Source organism: Pholis gunnellus (assembly GCF_910591455.1).
Source record: "Pholis gunnellus genome assembly, chromosome: 6".
NCBI lineage: Eukaryota > Metazoa > Chordata > Actinopteri > Perciformes > Pholidae > Pholis > Pholis gunnellus.
The window spans coordinates 21,318,186-21,342,741 of record NC_136532.1 but is presented as its reverse complement, the minus strand read 5'-3'; the positions used below and the strand labels follow the sequence as shown (position 1 = coordinate 21,342,741).

Here is a 24,556-nt window from a genome sequence, read left to right as displayed (position 1 = left end):
CTACTCAGCCTGTTAAAACAGTTGTATAAAGTTTTCTGAGGCTTTGAAGGAGCTTTGTCAAGTTGAAGAAAAACAAAACCTTTTGATGTCATAGTGGTGTCATCAGGCTTGAGACTTTTTAGTCAAATATATAAAAGAAAGCCTGCATTGGATACTGGAGGTGTGGAGTTTAATTAAAATACCTTTATTAGGCACAGAGGTTCTAATTAAAGACAATTTTAAATTGCATTATGGGAAGTGGAGGTAAGAATTAGGATGTCCACGATGTTTGTCAATCAAAAACAACAACAAAGACAGGTGCTACTCGCCAGTCGCAGAGTTTATTCTTTTAAATATACATAGACTTTTTCCCATATTAAATACCCCACCACCCTTCCCTCCCGCATCATCCCTCCCTCCTCCCATTTCTAATTCTCCACTTTCTCTGTTCCCCCATCCAAAGAGAAAGCTCGTCCGGCTGAAAAAACACACTCTACTTTGTGCAGCATATTGCTTATTAAGACATTTGCGAAAACATAAATTAAAAATACTACAGCTTGTTCATTTTTATTTTTTTCATTTTCTGTCTCAACATCAGACTGTTCTGAACAGAATAAAAAAACAAAAAAGGAAAAAATTGAAAAAAGAAAACAGCACAGTGTCCCTCAGTCTGACTACATAAAATTAACTGGATTCCCCCGTTTTTCATGACATGGTTCGACCCTCCTAACTTGAAGTGCACACAGTGGTCTGTACCATGATAGGTGAAATGGTAAGAAGAGAAATGTATTCTTCAACAAGTGTCCTGAGTTTGGTCAAATCATGTCAGTGTTTTAGATCATGTGTCGAATGATGAGACATCCGATCAAGATGGCTGATTCCATTTCAGCCTTCGCTTTCACTAGTGTTTGTGTCTCTGTTCATCTCCTCTCTGCTGGTCAGAAAGTGTGCGAGTGGGGGGAGGGGTGGGGGTAATCATTTTCTTCACCTCACAATCAGGGACATGCTTTTTGTTTGTGGCCTTTTGTCAAATTTCAATTATTGGTCCGATGAGGCGGTTGGAGCTGCAGGCAGAGTGAAGGACAGTGTGATACGGCACTAGAGGAAAATTCAGGTGTTTAAGTCACAAGGCATGCATGTTAACACTGAACTCAGAGAGTCGCCACCAAAAGTGTTTCAGCTGTGACGTGTGTAGTATGTGCTGTGTGTGTGTCGGCGTTTGTGCATTTCTTTTTTTGTACAGATTAAAGTGTAGTAAAAGTCCTGCTTTTGACTGCATGTGTGCTGAACTGCAATACTGAAATTCGTTTTCATTTTCAATGAATGGAAGTTACAAGGAATGCCATGTTTGGTTAGTGACATTTTATATCACCAATTTGACTGTCGGAATTTTCAATGGAGAATAAAAGCATAAAAAGGAGCACATTTACTACAACACTGTATCATATGTGCATGTGTGTCTTGTGTGCATGTGGCGTGTCTCATCAAGTCTTATCAAGTTTTGTGTCCATCATTCTAGCAGTCTGTCTGTTTCCCTTCCTCCTCTTTAGGAAGCACAGGAGGGGCTGCATTGGCGTTGGGGAGGTTCAAAGGGCCAAGCTGGGGTCACACGCGGGGGGAGTATTTAGGGTTTCTTGGCACCTCGGTGAAAGATTTCAGCTCATAAGGGATCCCTGTGTCCACTTCGATGGATTTGCGGGAGAATAGCAGCCGGATATCATTGTGCAAGTAGATCTTCCCAGATTTGGAACTCTGGAATCTGAGAAAGCCAGAACCAAAAAAAAAAAAAACCTGTTACTATGACTTTCATGCTGTTAGTGTAATCTAATGGTACTTTTCCAGACATCTCGAAACAGGCTAGTAATTTTAAATCAAGGGTTAACAAAACTTCAGGTATAAAAAGCAATGCAACCACTTGAACACGTCATACCTGAGATGCATCAGGTAGCAAAGAATCTTCTTCCTTTCTAGCACTCTGTCCCCTGGAGACGCCTCGTCCTTCCCCTCAACCCCCTCTTCTACGGGCACCAAGAAGATACGGTGGCGCAGGAAGGTCATGTGATTAACGGGCATGTCGCCGAAGTTGTAGGTCACCAGGAACATCTTCACCACAGTTTTGTTGGGATTAAATAAGGTCTGAGAACAGAGGTCAGGCAAAGGTCAGCATTCTAGGCAGCAAAAATAAGACAGCTGGCAGTGGTTTTAAATTAAGTGTACAAGAGGTTATTTGTCACATCATATTAAACATTGTGGTAACACAAAATGAGATAAAGGCAACCTGGGTTTATCCGAGCAAAGAATGAGATGAGGATGAAAGAAAAGACTAACTGACCACTTGAATGGTCCCTGCTTTGGGTATGCTGTATCCTTTCTTTCCAAGAGGCTCAAGAGATACCACCCCCTGTGAGGGAGAGACACAGAGACACAGCACTGATTACATTTCTTCAGTCACTGTAATTGCACAATAACGCATTCTTTTGTACATCTGAATAGCTGTCCACTTCAGGATCTAAGTGTAGAAGGAATGAGCGACCAGCAGTATTACAATAGTTATTAAAATTGTTGGTTTGATCCACATAAAACACATCAGGTTATGCATGTAAATCCAATTATTCATCAAAACCACTAAATGCACAGAAAAAACTAAAAATCCTATATGGAAGCAGACTAATTCTAAAATAACTCCATCATGCTGTAGTTACACAGACAGCTACATATAATATTGAATCCCACTTTTATACACAATAACTCAAAGTCAACATAAGGCATGAAGCTGAGGAAGTGAAAACAGCTGTTTTCAAATGGTCCAGTGTAACAACAGTTTAAGACTTCTCGTAAGCAGGACTAAAGTTGTTCACATATTAATGCTGGTTGTACCTTGCTAAGTACTTGTCGATCTTATGTTGTATGGTTCTGTATCTGATGAATATATAGTATTCAGTGCTGATGTGAAAAAAAGGTTTCATGATATATGTAGGAAAGGAAAATCACAGCTCATATCTTTTCATCTCATATTCTGGTTTTGAAGAGGCAAGCCAACATCAACCTTGTTGAAGCCGATTCTATATCTGTTAGTGTTTTGGGAAGTTGTTCCAACTTCTGATTTTGCATCGTTTTTCTTCCAATGAGTGCATTATTATACTAGCAAACACACTACCTGCCATGTGCTTTACACAATGTTGTTTTTGTGTTTAGTTTATTGTTTGTGTACCAGTTACACAACGTCCTGCACACACACACACACACACACACACACACACACACACACACACACACATACTGACCAGGAAGGGTGAGGGTGCGCTGTGCTCTGAGATGTCGTAGTATGTAACCTGCACCGGCAGGGTGACGTGCTGTGGACAATACGAGCCGCTAGCACCGATCTCGGCCGTGAAGCCCTCGATCCGTCCTGACGGGGAGAATCGTCCCTTCAGGATGGACTCCTGGAACACAAGAGAAGAGAGTATATAGTCGTTAACAGGAGCCTTTTAAAACTCTATTATATTGTATTATATATACTGTATATTGTAAAACACAAGTTTCATTAAATACTTGAGTATTTACTGCAGCACTCTGAGTCAAGTTTGGCCAAAGAGTTTGAAAAACACCATTGGACTGTGAAATCCATAAAAATGTGTTCAGTACAGTAATAAAATATGCATCTGCTGCTGGCCAACAACAATGTGAGCCAAGAAGAGGCTATTTTAAAAGCATGAAATTGTGAACTAACATTATTATGTTATTGTTATACAACTGATTTTAATGCGAATATATTATGAACCTCTGTCCTAAAATGATCTACACAAAGGAGTAAAGCAAGTATCATAGATATGTTAACTATGTCATTAGCTTATTTTCTGCATTTACTTTTAGTCCTTATAATCCTCCGATTAGCTCCACCCTCTCATGTCACTTCTGGTTACAAAAAGCCAAGATGGCGACTGCCAGAAAAGGTGACATGTCCACTTCTTATAATCTATGCTTGCTACTCCTGAAGTTATTCAAATAATGTGTACCTCAAAGTTGCCAAGTAGGGATCTGCTGATGGAAGATGAGGGCCAACTGGAACGTGTGGAGCGGCCGGTGTCTGTGTGTCTGCCGCTGCGCAGCTGCCGACTGAATATGACCACAAAAACACACAAAACAGACCGTTGGTTAGTGGTGGTTAAGATTACATTAATTTTGTCTCGACCAACATGTCATGTGCCTATGAGTGTGTCTGAGTATTCAAGAACAGACAAAAACTAAAACCTGAAATTTAGAATAACATTCAACCTACGCTAACACCCAGCTTCTGTCCCTGTGTTGACTTTGCTGCAGTCAATCTAACTGACATTGAAGGTATCTCATCTATACAGGTGTGCATGTTCTTGAACTTTAAGCATGCACATGTTGAAGTTTAAAAAACGTTTTCTTAATTATGTTTTAGAAAGCATGTCTTTTTTATGTTGTTATTTGTAATTTAATTATATAACTTTGCTGGAAATATAATGAAGCACTCACCTTTTCAGCCGCAGCCCACTTTTAAGCCGTCTTCCTGATCTTGTGCAGTCTGTGGGGGTCTATACAAAGAGAGGACAAAAAAAGAAATTACCAATTATGAGTCGTTTTTCCTTTTTGAATATTCAGATTTATGTCAGCCCTTAGCTATTCACAAATAAGTAACTGGCTTAAAATGCCAAATAACTAAAGTTCATACATACATACATATAAAATACGATACTCAAATAAAGACTAAATGGACTTAGTGTTTCTGTGAGAGTAATTTATATGTGTAATAGTAGATTTCAGTTGTCCTCTTACTTACTGAGCACTGACTTTTGGTTGTGGCATCACACGCATTAACATTCCCCATTTCCAGGCTGCCGTTCATCGTAAAGGCCACCCAACTGTCAGAAGGCTTGTCAGTACCCAAACCTATGCTACCTGCTAGCCATTTGCCCACAGCAAACCTTTCACTCATGATTAGCTTATTGGTATTAGCCAACCCGTGGTTACACTGGCTCTCTACAGAGCTTGGAGCTCTTTGTCAGATTGTCGTCTCATCGTCACACTCGACCAAAACCACAGATGACATTTTAGAATATCCCCGTCTCCCCTTTCTGTGCCTCTTAAATATCTTTTTCCTAACCTGTATTTACTGAAATATCACCTGTGACCGTTTAGCCTTGCTTCTATTCCTTTCACTTTCCTCTCTGTTCGTAATTTGTGTCCACAAGTCTTCCTTACATCTGTTTCTCTCTGTGCTTCCCACACACATACTCTCAACACCTCTAGTCCCAATGGGCCCACCGCTGTATGAAACCTAACTAGTGAAACCCATTGTCACCATTAGCATACTCCCATCCCACAAACACACACACTCAAAAGGTCTCTCTGGCCCCCCAATGTTAAAAATGGTCAATTAACTTCCAGAACCATTTTTTTAAGCAGGATCTATGTACGTGTGTGTGTGTGTGTGTGTGTGTGTGTGTGTGTGTGAGTGTGAGTGTGTGAGTGTGTGTGTGTGTGTGTGCATGTGTATGAGAGACACAGCACACTCATGTGGGGGAACAATGGACCCTCTCTCAATGGACTTTATTCTCGAGCTACTCAGCCTGTTCCAGCATGGCGTGATAATGAGCCTCCCATCACTTCACTCTTTCACATTTACTTGTTCTCTTAGTTTCTTTTTATTTATGACTTAGCCTCTTTTCCAGGACTGTCAAGGCTCACTGATGTCTTACCATCAACCACTGACTTTGAACGGCCATTCCTTGTTCTGTATTCAAAGCCTCTGCATATGGCAGTACAAATGTTTTTGGTCTAAAAGAATGATATTTGCATGCAAATGTGCACATGCTGTTTTTTTATATATGCTGCCATAAAGTCACCTAAAGCTTAGAAAGAAAGCTGTATTCCTCAACTCGAACTTGCTTCATTCAAGTACTTTATGATATAACAAATATTACAATCAGAGGAATATTTTGTTTCATTTATATATTTAAGACTTTTACACTTTCTCAGAGCTAACTGCTTTTCTGTCACTAAATGTACAGAGTAATGTTAAATTCTGTATCTTCTTTGACTTCAACTTATCAGTTTACCACTGTACATCGTGTGCTAAGCTAGCTTGTGAAGTAGCTACTTGTACACCAAAGGGTGCTACTGTCTAGTAATTACAGTAGAGTTGCATAACAGCTGACATTAGCTATTAGCTAGGATAGTATTTGGAACTGCAGGCTGATGCAGTTGTTTTGGTGAATTAAATGGCTCATAAGAAAATGAGTACGTCAGTGTACTGACCTTAGGCCGGTCCCATGCAGAGGGCAGCAGGTGGTTCCAGTAAGGGGCAGCTTTAGCATCAGTGCTGCGACATGAGGCCGGGCCAAGTCCCGGAGCCAACAATGACAGCCTGCTTCTCTTGGATGTGGAGGGGCCCTCGTCTTCTGAGCAGGACTCCCCTGTGTCGCTCGGGGACAACAGACGCTTTTTGGCTGGCCAGTGGCCTCCAGAGGATAGACGGTTACTGCTTGGAGTTTTCTCCCAGGAAGCCAGGCCATTGGAGGATGAGGAGGCAGCCTGGGTGGCACTTCGCTCAGGTGGGGAAGATTCAAGTCCAACTTCCCATTCGGTGGCCTCCCCTGGCTCCTGCAGTTCTGTGTGGTGTGGTGGGGAGAAGGGGCCTGGAGGGCTAGTGGGACTAGCAGGGTTGGGAGTCTCATACATTTCATATAAGTGAGGGCTGGGCTGGCCTCCAGATGAGCCGTTGCCACAGCTCTCACTTGCAGGGCCACCTAGCGAATAGGTGGGTGTGTGGCCCCCGTTAGGTGGCTCAGTCCTGGCTGAGCTACCGAGGGAATGGCCCTGGTCAGAGAGATGTCCATGCGGGTCACACATTGGGGGTGATTTAGGTGAGAGTGGAGCAAATATATCAGGAATGGGCCTGTCATGATTGTGCTGAGTTGGGCGTCGGGAGGGGTTGTGGCTTGGTGAGAGGGGTGGAGACCTGGGTGACAGTCCCCCCTCAGAGTCTCTGTGCTCTATCTGTGTGCAAGAGTATACAGAACCAGGCCCACCAGGGCCCATCGCTAACCCCAACCCAACACCTTGAGCTGGGGCCGGCCCACAAAGCACCCCTCCCTCCAACGCCTCATTGTCTGTGAAGTCCCCCAAGTGGGGGCGCTTATGAGTCAATTGTGGCTCCTCTAGGCCCCTTTTCACGCCCAACCGGACAGGCCTCTGTTGGGTATCAGTGTGGGTTTCTGTGGATGTAGAAAATCCCCCTAACTGAGAGAAAATGGAGAGCTGGTAGACCTTTTGGAGGCGCAACTCCTCCTGGCCAAAGTGCCTGGGCGCCCCCGGTCTGACACCAGGGTCTAGGCCCTGTGTTGGGGCTGTAGGTGGAGGCAGGTCCCCCTCCTGGGCTGGAAGCTCTAATGGAGCCTTTTTGTGGGCTAACTCCACGTGAATGTGCCTCATGGTTTCTCTGCTGGAGGATAAGAGTCTTGACTAGCTGGCAACCGGGTCAAGTAGGTCCTCACAAGTGCCAGTAGGCAGAGGAAGATGTTACACAGGAATAGGAAGTCCTACACTTCCTGTTGAGATGTTGTCAAGCAGTGTGAAGTAGGAAGCTGAGCCGCACAGCAACTGAAAGGAACAAAATACTTACTAGTCAGGAGAGATTTCAATAACTTAATAAAATTCAAAGGAAAGAAGGCGTTGGGCCTTTCTAAGCTGTCAACAATGATGTGAGAACATTTATTGATATCTGCGATTTAGGGTATTTGACTTCTGAACTTATCTTTGTTAAATTTTGCAACATCTTTAAATAGAATAAATGCATCTCATACAGTATGCAGGTTTTTCCGGTCATTTACAGTTCACATAGAAGAGTACTAACTGACTGCCATAGACAAACAACAAATCCACCATAACCATTTTTAAACCGCGCACACCACTGCGCTGAAGTGTCATGCTTGATAATGACACTTCAGCCAGTTGTCCCATCCTATTTATATTTCAGAAAGAATGCAGGACTATATGATAAAAGAATAATTACAGCTTGGGTGTTGAATCCCTTTTTGCTGTCTTTATCGTCACTGAAAAGGAATGCTGTGCCTCCGATTGTTGGTTTTGACACCCCGCCCCGACACTTCAGATCAAATGACTATGATGCCATGACTTTACTATGTCATGGTGTTATCCGAACAATGTGTAGGTTTTAAACCTTTTCTGCCCTGAGAAAATATTTTTGCCACAAAATCAGAGGGGAAATCAGGTGCTAATATATTTAGACATAGTTTGATTGAATATACAATCTAATAGATTGTATAGATTGGATCTATGCAAGACTCTAGACTTTACAGCTCATTAATGGGCCACTATACACAATGCAATTTAGGCAAGGCATAAACCTAATTTGTCTCCCTTGTAATTGAATGAATAGATTGAGACAATGCTCACCTCTGTGCCCGTCCTTGTCCAATTCTGCCCGTGTGGACAACCTGCATCTGGCACAACATCTGGAGGTTGTGTATAAAATGGTCTGCTAAAGAAATCTGTTTATCTCCATGGCAGCTGCCATCAAACGCCGCCAACATCCCAAGATAGGTTATCAGGAAACAGTGAGCACTCCAACGGAAGCAGGTGAGCACAAAAACTACAACCTAGGGAGGAATAAAGAGGTTAAAAATATAATGAACCTACACCATGGTATACATCTATATATCTATATTCGACAATATGTATATTATCGAATATGCATCCAAGGTGTGGATGCATACCTTGGATGCATTTCCAAGAATAAGTTTGGATTCATTTTACAAGCAACGTGGTAATGCAACCAGTTCGTCAATACATATTCATTGCATTATGTTTGTTTGTTCAATAAGGATAAGGCCTGAAGGCTGAAACGTACCACATGGGCAGAGTGTCAGTAATACAGGAAGCTCTTGAGGAGAAATGTCTCTGAACTGGAATTGGAAAGAACTCTATTGGGGCTCCTTCTATGGTTGGCTGATAACCAGACACGCCCTCCTTCGTCCCCTGGGCGTGGGATGTGGCACGTCTGTGGCATCATGACAGGGTCATTCCCTCCAGAATCCCTGAGGAAACAGAAAGATGTAGAAAATGTAGAATGGCAGTTAGTTTATTGGACTTCACCACTAACAGTCATTAAGATGAGACCATTCATCCTGAAAACTCACACACATTCAAAAGTACACCAAAAAGAGTCACAGAAACACACATACGTCCTCATACCTGTGCATACTTGAACAGACATGCACTGTAGTAGACAAAGACACACGTATTGTGCAAACAGGGCAAGTTAGGAAGTCAATATTTAAGTCTGTTACTGAACTTGAGAAGAACAGGACAAATCAATCAAATAATCAGTCTCGAACCATTTAAGTGCTTAACAAGGCTGACTGACTTGAGGGGGAAATAATATTACTCTCATTCTATTTTATTTCAAATGTTCAGGACAAAAAACCCCAAACATTTGGGTGGATGATCAAAAAATGAAGGAGCCACTCATGGAACAGACATTTGATGTTTCCAGTTCGGCACCAAATGGTGCTTAGCAAAGTGGAGCGGGCCGTTGCCCGACCCACTTGGACCAGAACTTGGGAATGTTGGGGGGGTCGTCATAGTGAGCCGTCGCCGTGGCAACCAGTAGCCCAAGGATAACGGCTCCTTTGTGCTCGACCACAAAGAGGGAGAAAGAGAAGCAGAGCTACAGGGAGGGGGAAGCTGGGAGGGGGTTAGGGGGAGACTGGCAAAGATGCTCCTCCAAGAAAATAGCCATCAAAATGGCTGTCCTCCATGAGGTGTGTACAGCCAGCCAAACATCCCAACACACTGAGATAAAAGGCCTGTGTTTTGTTAACCTAAAGCAGGCAACAAGTAATTTGATTGACTTCATCCAAAGCTTGAAATATCAATTGGGACAATTGAAGTAGTACCCCGCTGGCATCCATATAAAGCAGTAGAGAAGAGAAAGTTGGTTCCCAGTCAGACCTACATCACAGCACCCTGTTACTTCACTTTCTAGTATTTCCTTCTGAATTATCATGACGAGATTCATCATTGAGACAGAAGTGATGACACTCGCCTAAAGATCAAGCAAGAGGAAAGAAATGGTGAGAAAAAAGGAAATTTAGACGACGAGAGTCGTTCATAGGTATTTTCCACTAAACTGAAACACACCTGAAATGAATCCACTGATGCAACTGTAAGGGATGTTGAATAAAACCCCCAGAATTCCACTCTAGGTGACCTGCAGCAGATGTTTAAATCACTTTGCTGAAAAACTGGGTTTAAATGAGCATGCAATGTGTTTCAGATCATTCTTTTACCAAATTCTCTATTCTGTCGGGAGTCTTCAACTTCAACAACACGGGAGGGATCATTCGTCAAAGATGACACAAGAATGAGAGGGACCCAGACAGAGGGACATAAAAGACGAAGTAGAAAGAGATTGACCCTCCCCCCTCTACATAATAACCTGATTATACTCAACTACAGTATATTATCAGGTAAGATGCTTACCGATCACTGCAGACAAAGACTTGTATGGGGTCGATGTCAGGAGTGAAGTCTTTGTCCCCTGTAATTACTCACATGACATATGGTCCCAATGCAGTCACAAGGAAAACCCAGCTTGGGTAGACTGATTAATCTACTCCTGTATATCAACACAACACAATGAATCACCTCGTCTTGTTTTATACCCCCCTGAATTCAGGTGGAGTCTACAGTGAGCGCCCAGGGGCGGACACCGTGTGGGGGATGGGGAATGAATGGGAGAAGAGTCAGCATTGAGTATTAATAGTCACTGTGTATGTCATAGCTCCCTGGGAGAACCCAAAGGCTCTGTGCTAGTTCCCACTTGATTTCTGGCCTTGTTTTGAACTAGTTGAGCAGGAGGCTGGCAGCGGCTTCCCAGCCCTTTTCAGGCTTGATCCAGGAGCCAACAGAGGAGAGGAGGGGGGGGGGGGGGGGGGACTGTGGCCTCACCCCAAGACAGGCTTCAGGATGCTGCGCATGTGTGCCAGCTCAGACTTGTGAACTTAAGAACTAATATTACAGCATATCACTTAATACACTCACACCTACCCCCTTACATAATGTTCCCATAGACACCTCTTATCTACATGTACAATCTGATCTGTGTGAAATACATAACCTGCGCACACTTACTGTGTGCTTAACATCAAGGGCATGAAAAAACACCTGTTCTTTACCTGTAACAGTCTATATATAAAACTACTGCAAAACTACTTTTTGCCACTTCAGTGAACCAATTTTACCAATATGGGTGAACGAAACGTTTACACGTGAAAATAGTTAAATTTTTCTTGATAGAACCGGGCTGACATGAAGCATTAATATTTCAACATTATTGGCAGACCAGGCACAATCTCATGTAATATCTACAGCATCTCTGAAAGACCAGCAAGCAATCAATCAGAATGAGACGGGGCGAGAGTAGAAATGGTGTGATGACGGACAAAGGAATGAGAAATGCCTGACAAGAGGGAAACGCCCATTCAGACAGAGAGCTTTTTTTTCTTCTATTTTCTGGAGTCTATGAATTGTATCTTTTTCTTTTTCTTTTCGTTTTTACCTGACACTGTGGGCATTACCACTAAGGCATACAGCAGGGGAAGGTAGAGCTCCTCAGTGTGAGGGCCAGCTCAAGAGTGTTGTTGAATATTCAGTAGTACATAAACTAGCAGGACCCGGGCCTAGATCAGGATAAAAATGAGAATAGACTCAGTCACGTTTATAGAAACATTGACGTAAAAAATGATTTTCCTTTTCCAAAAGACAGTAATTTATGTATTCATTAACTGCTTGTATCCACAGCAGAAAATAAGGGGAAACACCATTTTATCAAGATTTCACAAAGGTGACTTGTACATTTTGTTTGCAGTCTTTTTCAAACTTGACCTGAATACTAAATGTTACTGTGGACTAAAACGAGAGCTAAAACTCACAAGGGCATCATGTTTAATGACTCAGGGTTCAATATCTTTGACCTGAGGCATGCATGTAGTGGAGCTCAAACATTTTGTTCAGGAGATGGTCATGTACTTGAGGTGTGTTGAAATATTTGCAAGTCTGCTGTGTGTTGCTTCAGGCCGAGGAAGGATGTGGTCAATAGGGCAAAGACCAAAAGTGTTAAGTCGAACATCAGGAGGACGACATGCGGTTTGAATTTCATCATCATGAGACCGGGACCCTGCTGCTCCCGGTTAACTTTAAAAAGTTGCACATGTATAGAATGAAACACACTTACAGACACAGTAGTATACACAAACTTTTCAACAGGAGGTAAGGCGACAGCTCTGGCCTCGAAGCCAGCTCTCAGTGAAATGTAGGATTGAAGACCAGACACAAACACACAAACAAAAGCAGACAACATTCAACACCTTTTCTCTTTAAGGGATTAAAGAAACACTCAATTTAGCAAATACAAGAACTTAAGAGTCAGTTACCACGACTCTTAACTTTGTTTACAATCTTCATAAGAAGTGTAACAAATACATCCACTGCATAATTCAGATTTTATATTAAATGCTCTTTGACAGTGCCTGCAAATACATTGTTTATGGGAGAAGAACAGCTGCTCTGTTTACAGTTGTCTGAAGGACTGGCTCCCTTTCTAGTCTAGAGATTATATTCTTTCATTATAATACAAGATGTTATTGGTATTATATTATACTTTATTTAGGTATGTATCTTAAAAACTTTAACAAATAAAGTAAAACAAGTGGCTCTGGAGTTGCCCACCCTTTAGGTAATTGAAATGTGAATAATTCTAGATCCTTAATTGCCGGGCTGGATAATTGCTCACAACTAGGTTACATACCATAGACACTAATATTTCATGTTTTAATTTCTTCCGTATCCTTCCATACAGAGGCAGACAGCCTTCAGAGAAACACTGTGCACTGATGCGATGCCACGAGGTTGTTCGCCTGTGCATGTGTTTATATTTTTTATCCTAAACACATAAAAAAATAACAGTAAATCTTTCTTATAAGTTTTTGCCCAACTACTCCCTTATAATAGAGAAGGGGTCGGAATTTGGCTTCTGGAAGGGATTCATTCTCCACAATGTAATACATTGTAATTACTTTTCTTCAATCAGTGACATAAGCTCATCATCTTGAATTTGTTTTTCATTTTGTAAACAGTCTTGTCTCTATCTACACTCTGCCCTCCTCATGTCGTCAGTCCACCCTTCAACAGAGAGGTGTGATAACGTCAGCACGAAAGTTAGCAGCCTCCCAAAGGCCTCGTCAACTTTTAGCAGAACCCACCCAAGCTACTCCCAGGCCTGTGCTGTGTCTGGAGAACGATAAACATGCAGCCCCACACACACACACACACACACACACACACGCACACACACATGTTCTCTGACACAAAAAAGTTGCTCAGTGCTCCTGAAAACAATCACCTGTTGATTCAATTAGAGCAGCCATCTAGAGTATGACAATTGGATGTCAGTGTGAACAAAGGGATGGGATGACTGTGTGTGTGTGTGTGTGTGTGTGTGTGTGTGTGTGTGTGTGTGTGTGTGTGTGTGTGTGTGTGTGTGTGTGTGTGTGTGTGTGTGTGTGTGTGTGTGTGTGTGTGTGTGTGTGTGTGTGTGAGAGAGAGAGTGTCAGTATAACACAAAGACAGGAAGCATCAACGAAAGAGCAGATAGTGACAGGAGACAGCTCAAGTTGACTGAAACTGATAAACCTCTGAGCGAGAGTGTTAAGCCAAACACACATACAGTACTCAGGCTGGAGAGGCATGGCAGTCTAAACTAAGCCGGCTCAGTGACATATTTGCTGAGACCGCTGTTTGACACGGGGTCCCTTTCTGTCTCTCCCTCCCTCCCTCTGTCTGCCTGTCTGCCTTTCATGTGGCCATTTTAGGAGACGTTGAGTCACCCGAGCCCAGCTGACAATATGACAAGAGGAACATCATTACACTTGGCTTGACAGCAGGAGAACTTGTGACACTCACCCTCTTATGAAGATGGGGTTTATCTCGCTGTCTCTCCTTCCTGTGTTTAGTTTGGGGGCTGGATGGGTAACTCTGCTGCCTTTTTCTTTCTGTCCTCCTCTGTTTTCTATTTCCACTGAGTCAGGCTGCTCTTGCTGTCAACTCTGCGGTTTGTTGACTCTCTTTGCTTCCTTCCTCCTGAATAGGTGGTTTTGAGAAAGACAAGTCAGGTTGTTCTGCCTCCCTCTGCTTGTTTTGAGACTGAGGAGTCCCGACAGAGTCTCTCTTTCTCTCTCTCTGTTGTTTTCTTCCTGTCTACCTCTCTCCACCCTCGGTCACACACATATCGAAAACTCATCAACAACTCTCACCCCTCACCCTCTCCCTTCCGTTCCTTTTCTCTCTCCAGCCCCCCCTGCCTTCTTTCTTCTTTTCTCTCATTTGCACCCCTCCAAAGTATCTTTGAATGCAAAACCCACCTCACACGCTCGTGTTCCCCCTTTCCTCTCCTCCCATTCCTCCTCTTCCTCACCTCTCTTCCTCTATCAATTCACAGGCCCCTCCTTTCAACCCTTTCTCACTACCCTCTCTCTCTCTCTCTCTCTCAGCCTGTGTTTTCTTTCTGTCGTTTCCTCTCAGCTGATAGAGCTAGGCATGCTTTGCTCACTCAGCAGTGAAGGCATACAGGGGAAAGTAGGGGGGCTGAGTTCCTGATTGGCCAGGGGGAGGGAGTGAAGGGGGGTGGGGGGGGGAGAGGCGTGGTGAAGTAAGACCCCGCCCACCTGCTCCTGCTTTGCCTGTTCTGTAGAAGTAGAGAACGAGACCAAAGAGCAATTTTCACAAACGATCTCCGTGTTAGTGTTTTACGCTTGTGTCCTTGACAGCTTTAAGTATGTTGTGTGTGCAGTGTTTAACTTGTGTAATCTCTTCCCATAGTGTGTGTCACTGCCAGCCACCCAATGTGGTTGTGTGAGAACATTTAAATAAAAGGAGGTTAAAGCCTCAGTGAATAAAGATGCAAACATCTGTGAAACTCATTTGCCGTCTTGTTCGCTCACACACAAAGACACACTGTGTGTAGCATGGAATAGTACACAGCGTCTTCACAAGAACAAAAGCACAAGGGCTTATCTGCTGCTACAGTGCAGATAGAGAATGAAGTGCATGTGAAAAAGTTTATCAGCTGAGTACCAGGAGCAGCCCTCAGCTGTGTGTGTGTGTGTGTGTGTGTGTGTGTGTGTGTGTGTGTGTGTGTGTGTGTGTGTGTGTGTGTGTGTGTGTGTGTGTGTGTGTGTGTGTGTGTGTGTGTGTGTGTGTGTGTGTGTGTGTATTTTGCCATCTGTGAGCTAATAAGGAACGGCATGTTGACTGGGCAAAAACTATTTCTGAAGGAGTGATGTGGTTAAAGTACACACAGTGTGTGTCAAGCTCTCACCACACACACACACACACACACACACACACACACACACACACACACACACACACACACACAGTGGGTGGAGATTACATAAGTTAAAGCACTGTGCACAAACAAAACATACCTGAAGCTGTCAAGACCGCATTTTTAGCACTTAACTGGCCGTCCCTCTAGTTACAGACACAAACACACACCTACCCGATTATGCTTTATCCTTATTTCGGGAACCAGGGTTGACTTGTCGAGACATAAAGACTCAGAAAGCCATCAAACATGTTTCTCTCACAGGTCTCAGTCACTGTCTTTCCCCGACTCCTCATCTACGTCTATTTCCTGCTCACTTTTCTATCACCCTGTGTCCGTTTCCAGAACCAGTTGCTGTTGCTTTGTTATCTCCCTCATACAGAAGGATGAAGAGAACGTGCCTTTACTTTTGTGGAGCTTTACCTCAGCCAAATCAAGGGACTAAGAATAGATAGTGTTGTATGTTGTGCAAATTGTAAAACTCTTTCAAATTTGATGTGTGATTTGGGGTCTTTTAAAGTGATGTGACTTGAATAGTCGTGCAATTCTTACACTCTTAACATTAGTTGAGTTATCACAAAATAAGTGCAATTCCTCGTACTCATGTAAGAAAGAAAACTATCTTGATATATATCACAATCTGTCACATCTGTCAGATTGATTATGAACAGATGAGGTTTGTAAAACAATACTGGGCTTTCGCTAGGTACCTCCAAATATAGAGATGTGGGGACAGGGGAGGGAGGGGAAGGTAGAAAGCATAGAAGACATCAAAATAGACAGAGGATAATAAACAGAGTAATAGCGGCAGATTAAAATGAGGCAAGAAGACTGTAAGAACAGTAATGATGGGGTTCTTCTGCTCTTCAGCTGCACTGTTATTTAGGATTTTGTTTTTCAGCATACTCAAACACACTTCTGTCTCTTTAAGAGCCCATGTTGCTTTCCATATTTAGGGGGAAAAAGGGTGTGTCTTCTTTATGATGATCTTACTCCATTCAAGGGCACTCTGAGTGCAGCTGAGGAGAAAGAAGCATTGAAAACACAAACTCATTCACATTCCATGAAACACACGCATTGATGCAATCCTGACTCGAGAACAGTGTTTGATTTGATGTCTGCATCCCGACGTTGGGGTTCAATTCTCAGCCATGGCATGTGAAACTCTGTGTTACACGCATAGACACACACACCCATATCTTGTTTGTCTGAGCCTCTCAAAGTGACACCAGCTGTGTTTTTTTTGGGGGGGGCAATGAAAAGTCTCAGCCTTCAAGAACTGAAGAGCTTCGATACGGACTAGCCCAAAACTTCCTTGAGTAAATCATTTCGTCACGGTCTAAAAGATCAAAAACAAAGTCTAATTCACCCTCTTTCTCGGGGAGGGAGAGAACAAAAGGAGGAGAGGAAGAGGTGAGGTGGAGGAAGGGTGGGAAAGGAAAGTGTGTGTGTGTGACTGAAGGGGGGGGGGGGGGGGGGGGGGGATTGTGTAATACTGAACATGTTTAAAGAGGAATGGACCCCTGCGTGTGTTGGTGTCCTTTTCTGTTGGCATGTACTAAAGTGTGTTAGTAGTACACACATGGAGACCTATATCTAAGAAGTGTACATCTATGAGGGATGAGAGCAGGCAGCAGCCAAACTGTGGACATCAACAAAGCTCCAGTGTGCAGAAGAAAAGTTCACAGCTAATATCTACATTGGTATTGAAGCACGGATTAGTTCACTTGCTGGCTCAGATCCGTTAGAATTTCGTGATGCAATGTGTCTGGTTTTACTGTAACATCAGAGTGAATTACTATACTGTAATTAAAAAGTCAAGCATAAATTAAAGCCACTTTAAAACATTTGTAAAATGATTATAACTCCCTTCCCATTTTCAGTGCTGGTTTTCTCACTTACAACTCATTGCTTTTGTCTTAGTCTTCATTTTCTATTTCTAGTTATTACGTGTCACCACATGTTAATAACATTAACTGCTTTCTGTTTTCAACATTTAAACCCTTATTTCTCTGCAGGTCAGTGTGTCTTGCCAACTTTATTTCTGCAAGCAACACAATTTTAAAGTAGAACGGGACCTCTGAATAACATGCTTACCTGCCAGCTTGACCACTATAACCACACCCACAACTATACCATCATCAGAGTTCCTGCAGGTTGTTTCCCACCCAGATTGGCTGCTTTGTGTTTACATTTCTAGAGCGCTGGAACAATCCTGTGAGATAAACTCTCTCTGGAAGGGTATGTTTGACCAGCTGCCTGCTGATAATAAGATTACAAAGCAGAAAAGAGGCTTTCACGTATAATCATTGAAGTTTACAGCCCAACTTACTACCAAGTGACTGGAAGTGTCAATTGAAATTATGGGTTAGGGTTAAATTTAGGAATTGGGGTTTAAATTGAACACGCGCATCAAATAGACATTACTGAACACAGACTTTTTAGTCCATTTTAAACATCGGACTGTCCAAATAAAGCATTCCTCAAATAACTTCCGTTTGTTTTTCCATTATCAACTATGCCTCTCAATCTACTTCTGCAATCATTCCCACCATTCATGACTAGATTCTGCAAGTGTGGAAGTTATTATTTTGAGCATCCAGCTGCTGGTATGACATTTCCTCACAGGGATGATTAAAGTTTGGTGTAATCAAATTCAATCGAGGTATCTTCCAATACCAATCCATCACAAAGAGCCACAAACTTTGATTCTATAATATATTTACTTATCTACACCTCGCACTAACTACTTCTTTATGGTTAGCTCACTTTTGCTGCGGGAAGATGGGAGTAAAAGGGTAGTAAGATTTACTGTAAGTAATGGTTGATATGCACAAGGAGAAAGGAGAGACACAGAGTGCAATGGGAAGAAATGCAGAGATGGGGAGGAGTGTGGCACACTGAGTCTTGGTGACAGGCCGGGCCAGCTCTGAGGATGGAATGTTCCAGAGAAATATGTTGCCTATTCATGGAGGACAGGAAATAAAGCCCCATCTCGCTCTCTCTCTCCCCCTCTCCTCCCCTCCCTCTCACTCCTCCTTCTCTCTCACCCTGAATTCAGCTGTCTGTCTTTTCTTACCTCACTCTCTCTGTCTGTGTTTCTTCCTCTCGCCTCTTCTCTGGGCCTTTTTTTTCTGTCCATCAATTCCTTTTTTTTCTCTCTTTTTCATGCTTGGGGAACTCGCACAGCATGGGGGTGTTGCACCACTCAGACTGGTAGCGGCTGAATGAGGTCCACCCTGCCATCTGGGCATTGGAATGAAAAGATCCCTTTCTTTGCTATGTAGCTCACCAATACCTAATCCAGGCATGTTTTCTCTATTGAACCAGCCGACACAACCGACGATTTATTACTATGGTGGAGAAGATTACAATAGCAATTAGAGACCACTCACTTGTATCGACATTTGTAGGTGCGATCATGGAGTGGAGGAAACCGGCCTACTTTACAACGACCTTAAGCACAAGTGTTTACCTAAACTAAAACACGCGCTTGCACATGCAATGTTTATAGATCCACACATACACAGAGAGCGGCTCATCCATGTTGGTCTGGGGGGGTGAAGGGCGGAGAGAGGTCTGGCTAGGGTTAATCCTGAGATCAGTCCAAAACATACACACAGGCCTGTGCTCGTTAAGCAGCAGTTATTAATGAGAAGCTTTGGTACCACAAGAGTTGCTGCTCTGTGTTTGAGCCCTATGGCGGGGCAAATCAGCAGCTAGACATTACACAAGCACCTAAATGAAACATAAGTAACCTAAATAAGTTGAGCACCGGTCGATTACGTGTGCAATGTATCATATTACAAGGAAACACCTTTCAGTTTAATGTTGACACGCTTTTATGCACTAAAATATGATACTGACTCTTTGATTTAGCAAACGTTCAATCCAAGCAGCACATACAAACTACCATTTATAGGCTATAACTGTCACAGTTGATATATCTTGTCTTCCAAAATGCACCATGATCCCCCATGATCATTATGAAAAGTAGTGACAGCCTGATGTTTCCCTTATCAATACAATGATGACTAGTTGATCACACTGTGAGAATAATCGTGTGAGATAACAGTGCATTGGTCATAATTTGACATTGTATGAAGGGTAACTTCTTCAGCACATCTGGTGACTGCTTCTCCACCATGTCATGACACTGATGTTGTTCTCTGCTTGTTAGGCCACAAACAAAAGGGATCTTGCCAAGGACTGAAGATTTGGACAAAAACACTCCGGCTCAGCTGTTTCCTGACTCTGATGAGACGCACAAGACCGGCCAGGCACATACACACACACCTTTAAGTGTCGGTATCACAGTTATCAAACAGGGAACGATTTGTTTCATTTTGCTTAAAAGTCAATTTAGGTGACAAATGATGCATGCAAAGGCCCAGGCCTGTCACACATACTCAGCTTCTACAAGATGGAGTGAATAAAAGCAGCAAAAATAGATGAGAGGGCTTTGATGCTAGGCGAGGGAAATGAGAGTAATGACAACGCACTGGAGAGCAACGGACAGGGGACAAGACAAGGACGAGAGGGAGAGGGGCAGAGAGGGAACAGGTCTTAGCTCGATAAGCTCTGTGTTGACCTATATAATGCACAGAAATACATCTGCCTTCCAACATCTAGTAATTGATCCTGGGGTTGTATGGAAACCATTTCAACAGAGAAATGGCTCACAGGTCAGTTTGGTCACTGTGACACTGCCTCCAACTAAGGCTGCAAGAAATCATTGATTAATCTGTCAATTATTTGAAAAAAAAAAGCTCCCAGAGCCCTAGGTGATTTTTCAAATGGTTTGTTTTGCCAACCAGCAGTCCTGAATCCAAATATATTCACTTTAAGATGATATCAAATAGTTTAAAAAAATGCTAATCCTCTCTTTTTTTGAGAAGCTTGAACAAATCCCTTCAGGCTGCAACTAACAGTCATTTTCAGTATCGGTTAATCTGGCAATCATTTGTCTTTAATAGTCAATTAATTGTTTAATCAGAAAGAACAGAGTGAAAAATGCCAGTCATAATTTCACAAATCCTGAGGTTATACAGCAAATCCAGCTGGCGAAGTTGAAGACGGCCGGAGATAAAAAGAAGTGGATATCACAGCGCGTTGTCTCTCAGGGTGTAATCTCAAACCATGTTGATTTATTCAGCAGGTGGTACCGTCGCCTTGCCATCCTCCTCTCTCTCCCTGGACTTCTATTGTCAGCTGTGTTTAAATAAAGTTGCGCAAATTAAATAGTAGAGTAGAGTAGTTGATTTATAGATTTTTTTCAAATTATGAGTTTGTGGCACACGCTTTCCTTTCTCATTCATTGTTTTCAGTCCCACCATTTAGGCAACTCCAGCATGTAATGAGCAGTCCATCAATCAGACGCCACATTAAAATTCAATCCTGGCTGAAGTGTGCTGTTTGAGACACTTCGATTGGATTTAGAAATAACACACTGATTTCCTCAAATTAATCCAATCCTTAAAAATACTGCTTAGGTGACTGCCGCATTATGTTTCAGCTTTCATTCCAGTATTGCATTGTTGTGTTGGGTCTAATTGTCAATAGACTTTGACCCTCAACCGCATTTAAAACAGTCTCCCAATACTCACTTATTCCAAGCATCCTTGAATTCATTGACAGGCACTGAGGGGTTTGTAAGAGGACTAACTGACCTTCACTGATAAGCCTGGAGCTAGGTTTAGCTAGTGTAGGTGTAAGGCCCAAGGTGAGGGTTTCAAGATTAAAGTGGTACCTGTCAAAGCTACAAGGCTATTAAAGGAATAAGCTGTTAAGAGAGGGAGAAAAATATTTTGAAAAGTTTGAAAAGTGTGATTCCTATAGTGACTTAATCTCCTTATAACTGCCTTTTTTAGTCAGAGCACATGTAGTTATCATTAAAAGGTCTAAATACAAGCAAACACACATTTACACACTGTTGCCCTTTGACCTGTCCTCTTGTTAATTGTGTCTTTCATCTCAACCTGCCTCTGCTCTGTCCCGGGGCTAAAACGAGGTATCTTATACAAACAGCATCACTCCACAAACACAGGACCGGGACCGGGACCACTGAGGGGGTCATGAGGTTATGGATGGAATGTAAAACTTTTATAAACATCTCGTAGTGCCAATTACAGCCTTTAATCTGTGTGATGGACGTTACAATCTTAAAATAAATGGGCGACAAACAATGGAATGAGCATGTGAATAGGAGGATCCGTATTTTTAAGCAACACTGGTAGATGGACAAGGTTTATATTGATACATAGAAGGGAAAACTGCATTAGTAGAAGCAAAACGTTTTTGTTTTATTTTATTCTAGGACAGGAGAGACATTGGTCTGCGTGAGTCGACCAGTCAGCACTGGTTCTTTGTGATGAGTTAAGGTTATGAATTAATAAAAACCATGTAGTGATTTGCTGTTTGTTATCTTACCCTTAAAACTAACACTTAATGGCTAAATAGCTCTTTATTTAAGGGAGACAATTTAGCTCTCATGAGGATGCAAGTACATTACGTGCGCGCACACACACACACACACACACACACACACACACACACACACACACACACACGAGGGATCAATATAGCCCAGAGCAGTGTTGAGTACTGGATCTAACCCACATAATCATCTGTAATCTCTGACATCAAATCCTGTAGAGACACGTTTGAGGGCTGACAACAAGCCTTCATCAGCTCAAAGCGTTTAATAGCCACCACGACTTTTCACACATACAGAGCACTGATGCTAAAAAGGAGAATTCCAACCGTGAACCATAAGCACTCGGTCAGAGAGCCTTAGGAGGTATGGAAGGTATATTCCCTTCAAACATTGGTTCGGTGCTCAAAGGACCACAGGCTGAATGGTGTCCCTTAACTTGGAATCCTCAATGTCCCTGATTATCTGATTAACTAAATAAAACAGTAGACTGAACTACAGGCAAGGTAAGAAGAGCCAAAATTAGTCTGGGCCTAATCTATTTACATAGAATCAGAAGAAACTGGGCTCTTACAGTATTACAAGCCTCAAGTTATAGCGTCATGTTGACTATAATACTCTTCTAAACAGCCTAACTAGGTACTCATGGCTCCATACATTACCATGAGAAAACACACGGCTGCTCATGACCAGACTCTTGCTTAACTCAATGTACCTGGCTGGACAGTAAGCATAGAAGTACACAATATATTTGCTAAAGGGTGATTATATTAGTAGTTTTATATTTTGAAGTAAGCCAACAGACCAGTCGTGGCTGGGGATTAGTGGTGTTGTTTGCCTTCCATGCCAGAAAATGAATTTTTGATCACTCCCTCCCTTCTTTTGATGTGAGAGGATTTTCTAGGTTTCTTTGTCTAACCCAAATAGACTGAATTAATTTCTTTTTTTCCCCCAGTATGTTTTGGCATTTGGAAACTTAAGCCACAAAGTGATCCTTCATGGGACAAGCCCAGACCCAGGCCAGCTAAACATAATGCACCTCGCCTTCATGGTTGATTACAGCAAAGATCTGTGTGACGTCACACTCAGCTGAGGACAAAGCCCACTGGTTTCTCCCAGACAGAGAGGTGGGAGGGGGGGGGGGGGGGGGGGGGGGGGCTGTCAGAGCAACGCAAGGACAAGCAAGAGAGAGAGAGAAAAATGTGGAGTTATTGCAGATGGATTTGCTGCGGCAATGCGTGTGTGGTGTGTGACAAAATCTTCTATTTACATACATGTGAGACAACTAATGGATTCCCATATGCACGTGTGCTGTATGGAGAGTGTGACGGCGTACACTTGTGCCTAATGTGTATGTCAATGCCATCCTGCCCTGCTTGTCGGGATAATGGGAGGCAATGCACTGCAGCTCAGCATAATAACACTGTAATAACTGACTCTACTCTAACTCTTTATATATTTGATATACACTGTAACCAGGCTTTAGTGCCAACATCAATGCTCCCTTCACTGCATGATGCAATGCAACTCCCAAGTGCAATCCAAGAGAACTACGCCCACTGCACTCAGTGCCATCCCCTGTCCTGTAACAGTGATCATCATCCCTTCATCCGCTGAGTTATAGACATAATCTCACAGATATATATATATAAATATACATATAAATATATGGTAGTGCTGGTTGATCCCTCCCTCTTGCACAGCCCATATGCACAATGCCAGGAGGGCATGAGTGTGCACTTATAAAAATCAATTTACACATGCATTTTGATTACACACAAACCTATGGTGTCATAAATACATTAGGTCTCTATCACTTTGTCTCCAACCACCGCAGACTGCATGCACAGGCGCGCGCACACACACACACACACACACACACACACACACACACACACACACACACACACACACACACACACACACACACACACACACACACACACATAAAGAAAGACTGAGCAAGGCAGACAAAGCAGGGAACGCCCCCTGCAAGCTACTGTCAGGTCATCAACTGGATTAGGCTGGATTCCTATCATTCTTTACTCTGATTAATGAAGAAAATGATGACTGTGACAACCTGCACGTTCACAGTTAACTAACTGCTAACATTTAACTGCAAGCTTCAAGGAATCATAAAACAAACAGACACCTTTTCAACCCCATATTTCCATCCATCATTAAAGTGCACACAATGCAGAAGATGAAGAGATAAGCTAGCAAGCAACATATCAAGATCTTGAAGCCTACTCACCTAACAATAAAAGTAGACTCCGGAGGAAGAACGCAGCCTGGCAGCTTGAACTGACGCGTCCTTGTCGTTTGGGAGTTTGGCCTTTTTGTTATCTCTCGTGCTGACTGCTGCGTTGTCGCATTCCAGGTAGCTAAGGTAGCGAAAATCGACTTCGATGCTAAAAGCCGTTAAGAATTGTAGCTGGGTCTCTTGGAGTGTTAAAATAATCGTACAGATTCAGTCTCACCCTCCCACTCTTTCTTGCCACATAGCTCGCTTGTTGGCTGACCACGTCCCTTCCTCTCTGTCTTTTTTTTGGTACTCGCAGCTGTTTTCGTTGTTTCAACCTTTGCCTGAAATGTCTCCTGTCCCTTTAAACGACAACGTTTCCGGGGTTTGCTGGTAAATATATAGGAGGCGGCGCTTCACGGCCAGCTGAGCGCCTGTCATTTAAGCGATTGGTCGCTTCTTTTCC

At 42.8% G+C, this 24,556-nt stretch overlaps 1 protein-coding gene across 6 annotated transcripts; it reads right to left on the bottom strand.

Moving 5' to 3' along the window:
* Window positions 1-828: 828 nt before the first annotated feature.
* atosb (atos homolog b) lies at window positions 829-24,447 on the bottom strand. 6 transcript variants are annotated; one of them, XM_079160951.1, is made up of 10 exons: window positions 24,103-24,447; window positions 8,879-9,065; window positions 8,425-8,627; window positions 6,265-7,608; window positions 4,483-4,541; window positions 3,996-4,095; window positions 3,264-3,422; window positions 2,312-2,380; window positions 1,910-2,115; window positions 829-1,738 (listed from the first exon to the last, which is right to left on the bottom strand). In XM_079160951.1, exons 4-10 carry the CDS (start codon window positions 7,438-7,440, stop codon window positions 1,585-1,587), a joined length of 1,923 nt encoding a protein of 640 aa, XP_079017077.1. In that variant the 5' UTR covers window positions 7,441-7,608; window positions 8,425-8,627; window positions 8,879-9,065; window positions 24,103-24,447; the 3' UTR covers window positions 829-1,584. The 6 variants fall into 6 exon arrangements, with proteins under 6 accessions (XP_079017077.1, XP_079017079.1, XP_079017078.1 ...); XM_079160953.1 differs by lacking the exon at window positions 24,103-24,447 and adding an exon at window positions 14,451-14,512; XM_079160952.1 differs by lacking the exon at window positions 24,103-24,447 and adding an exon at window positions 13,993-14,406.
* Window positions 24,448-24,556: the final 109 nt, after the last annotated feature.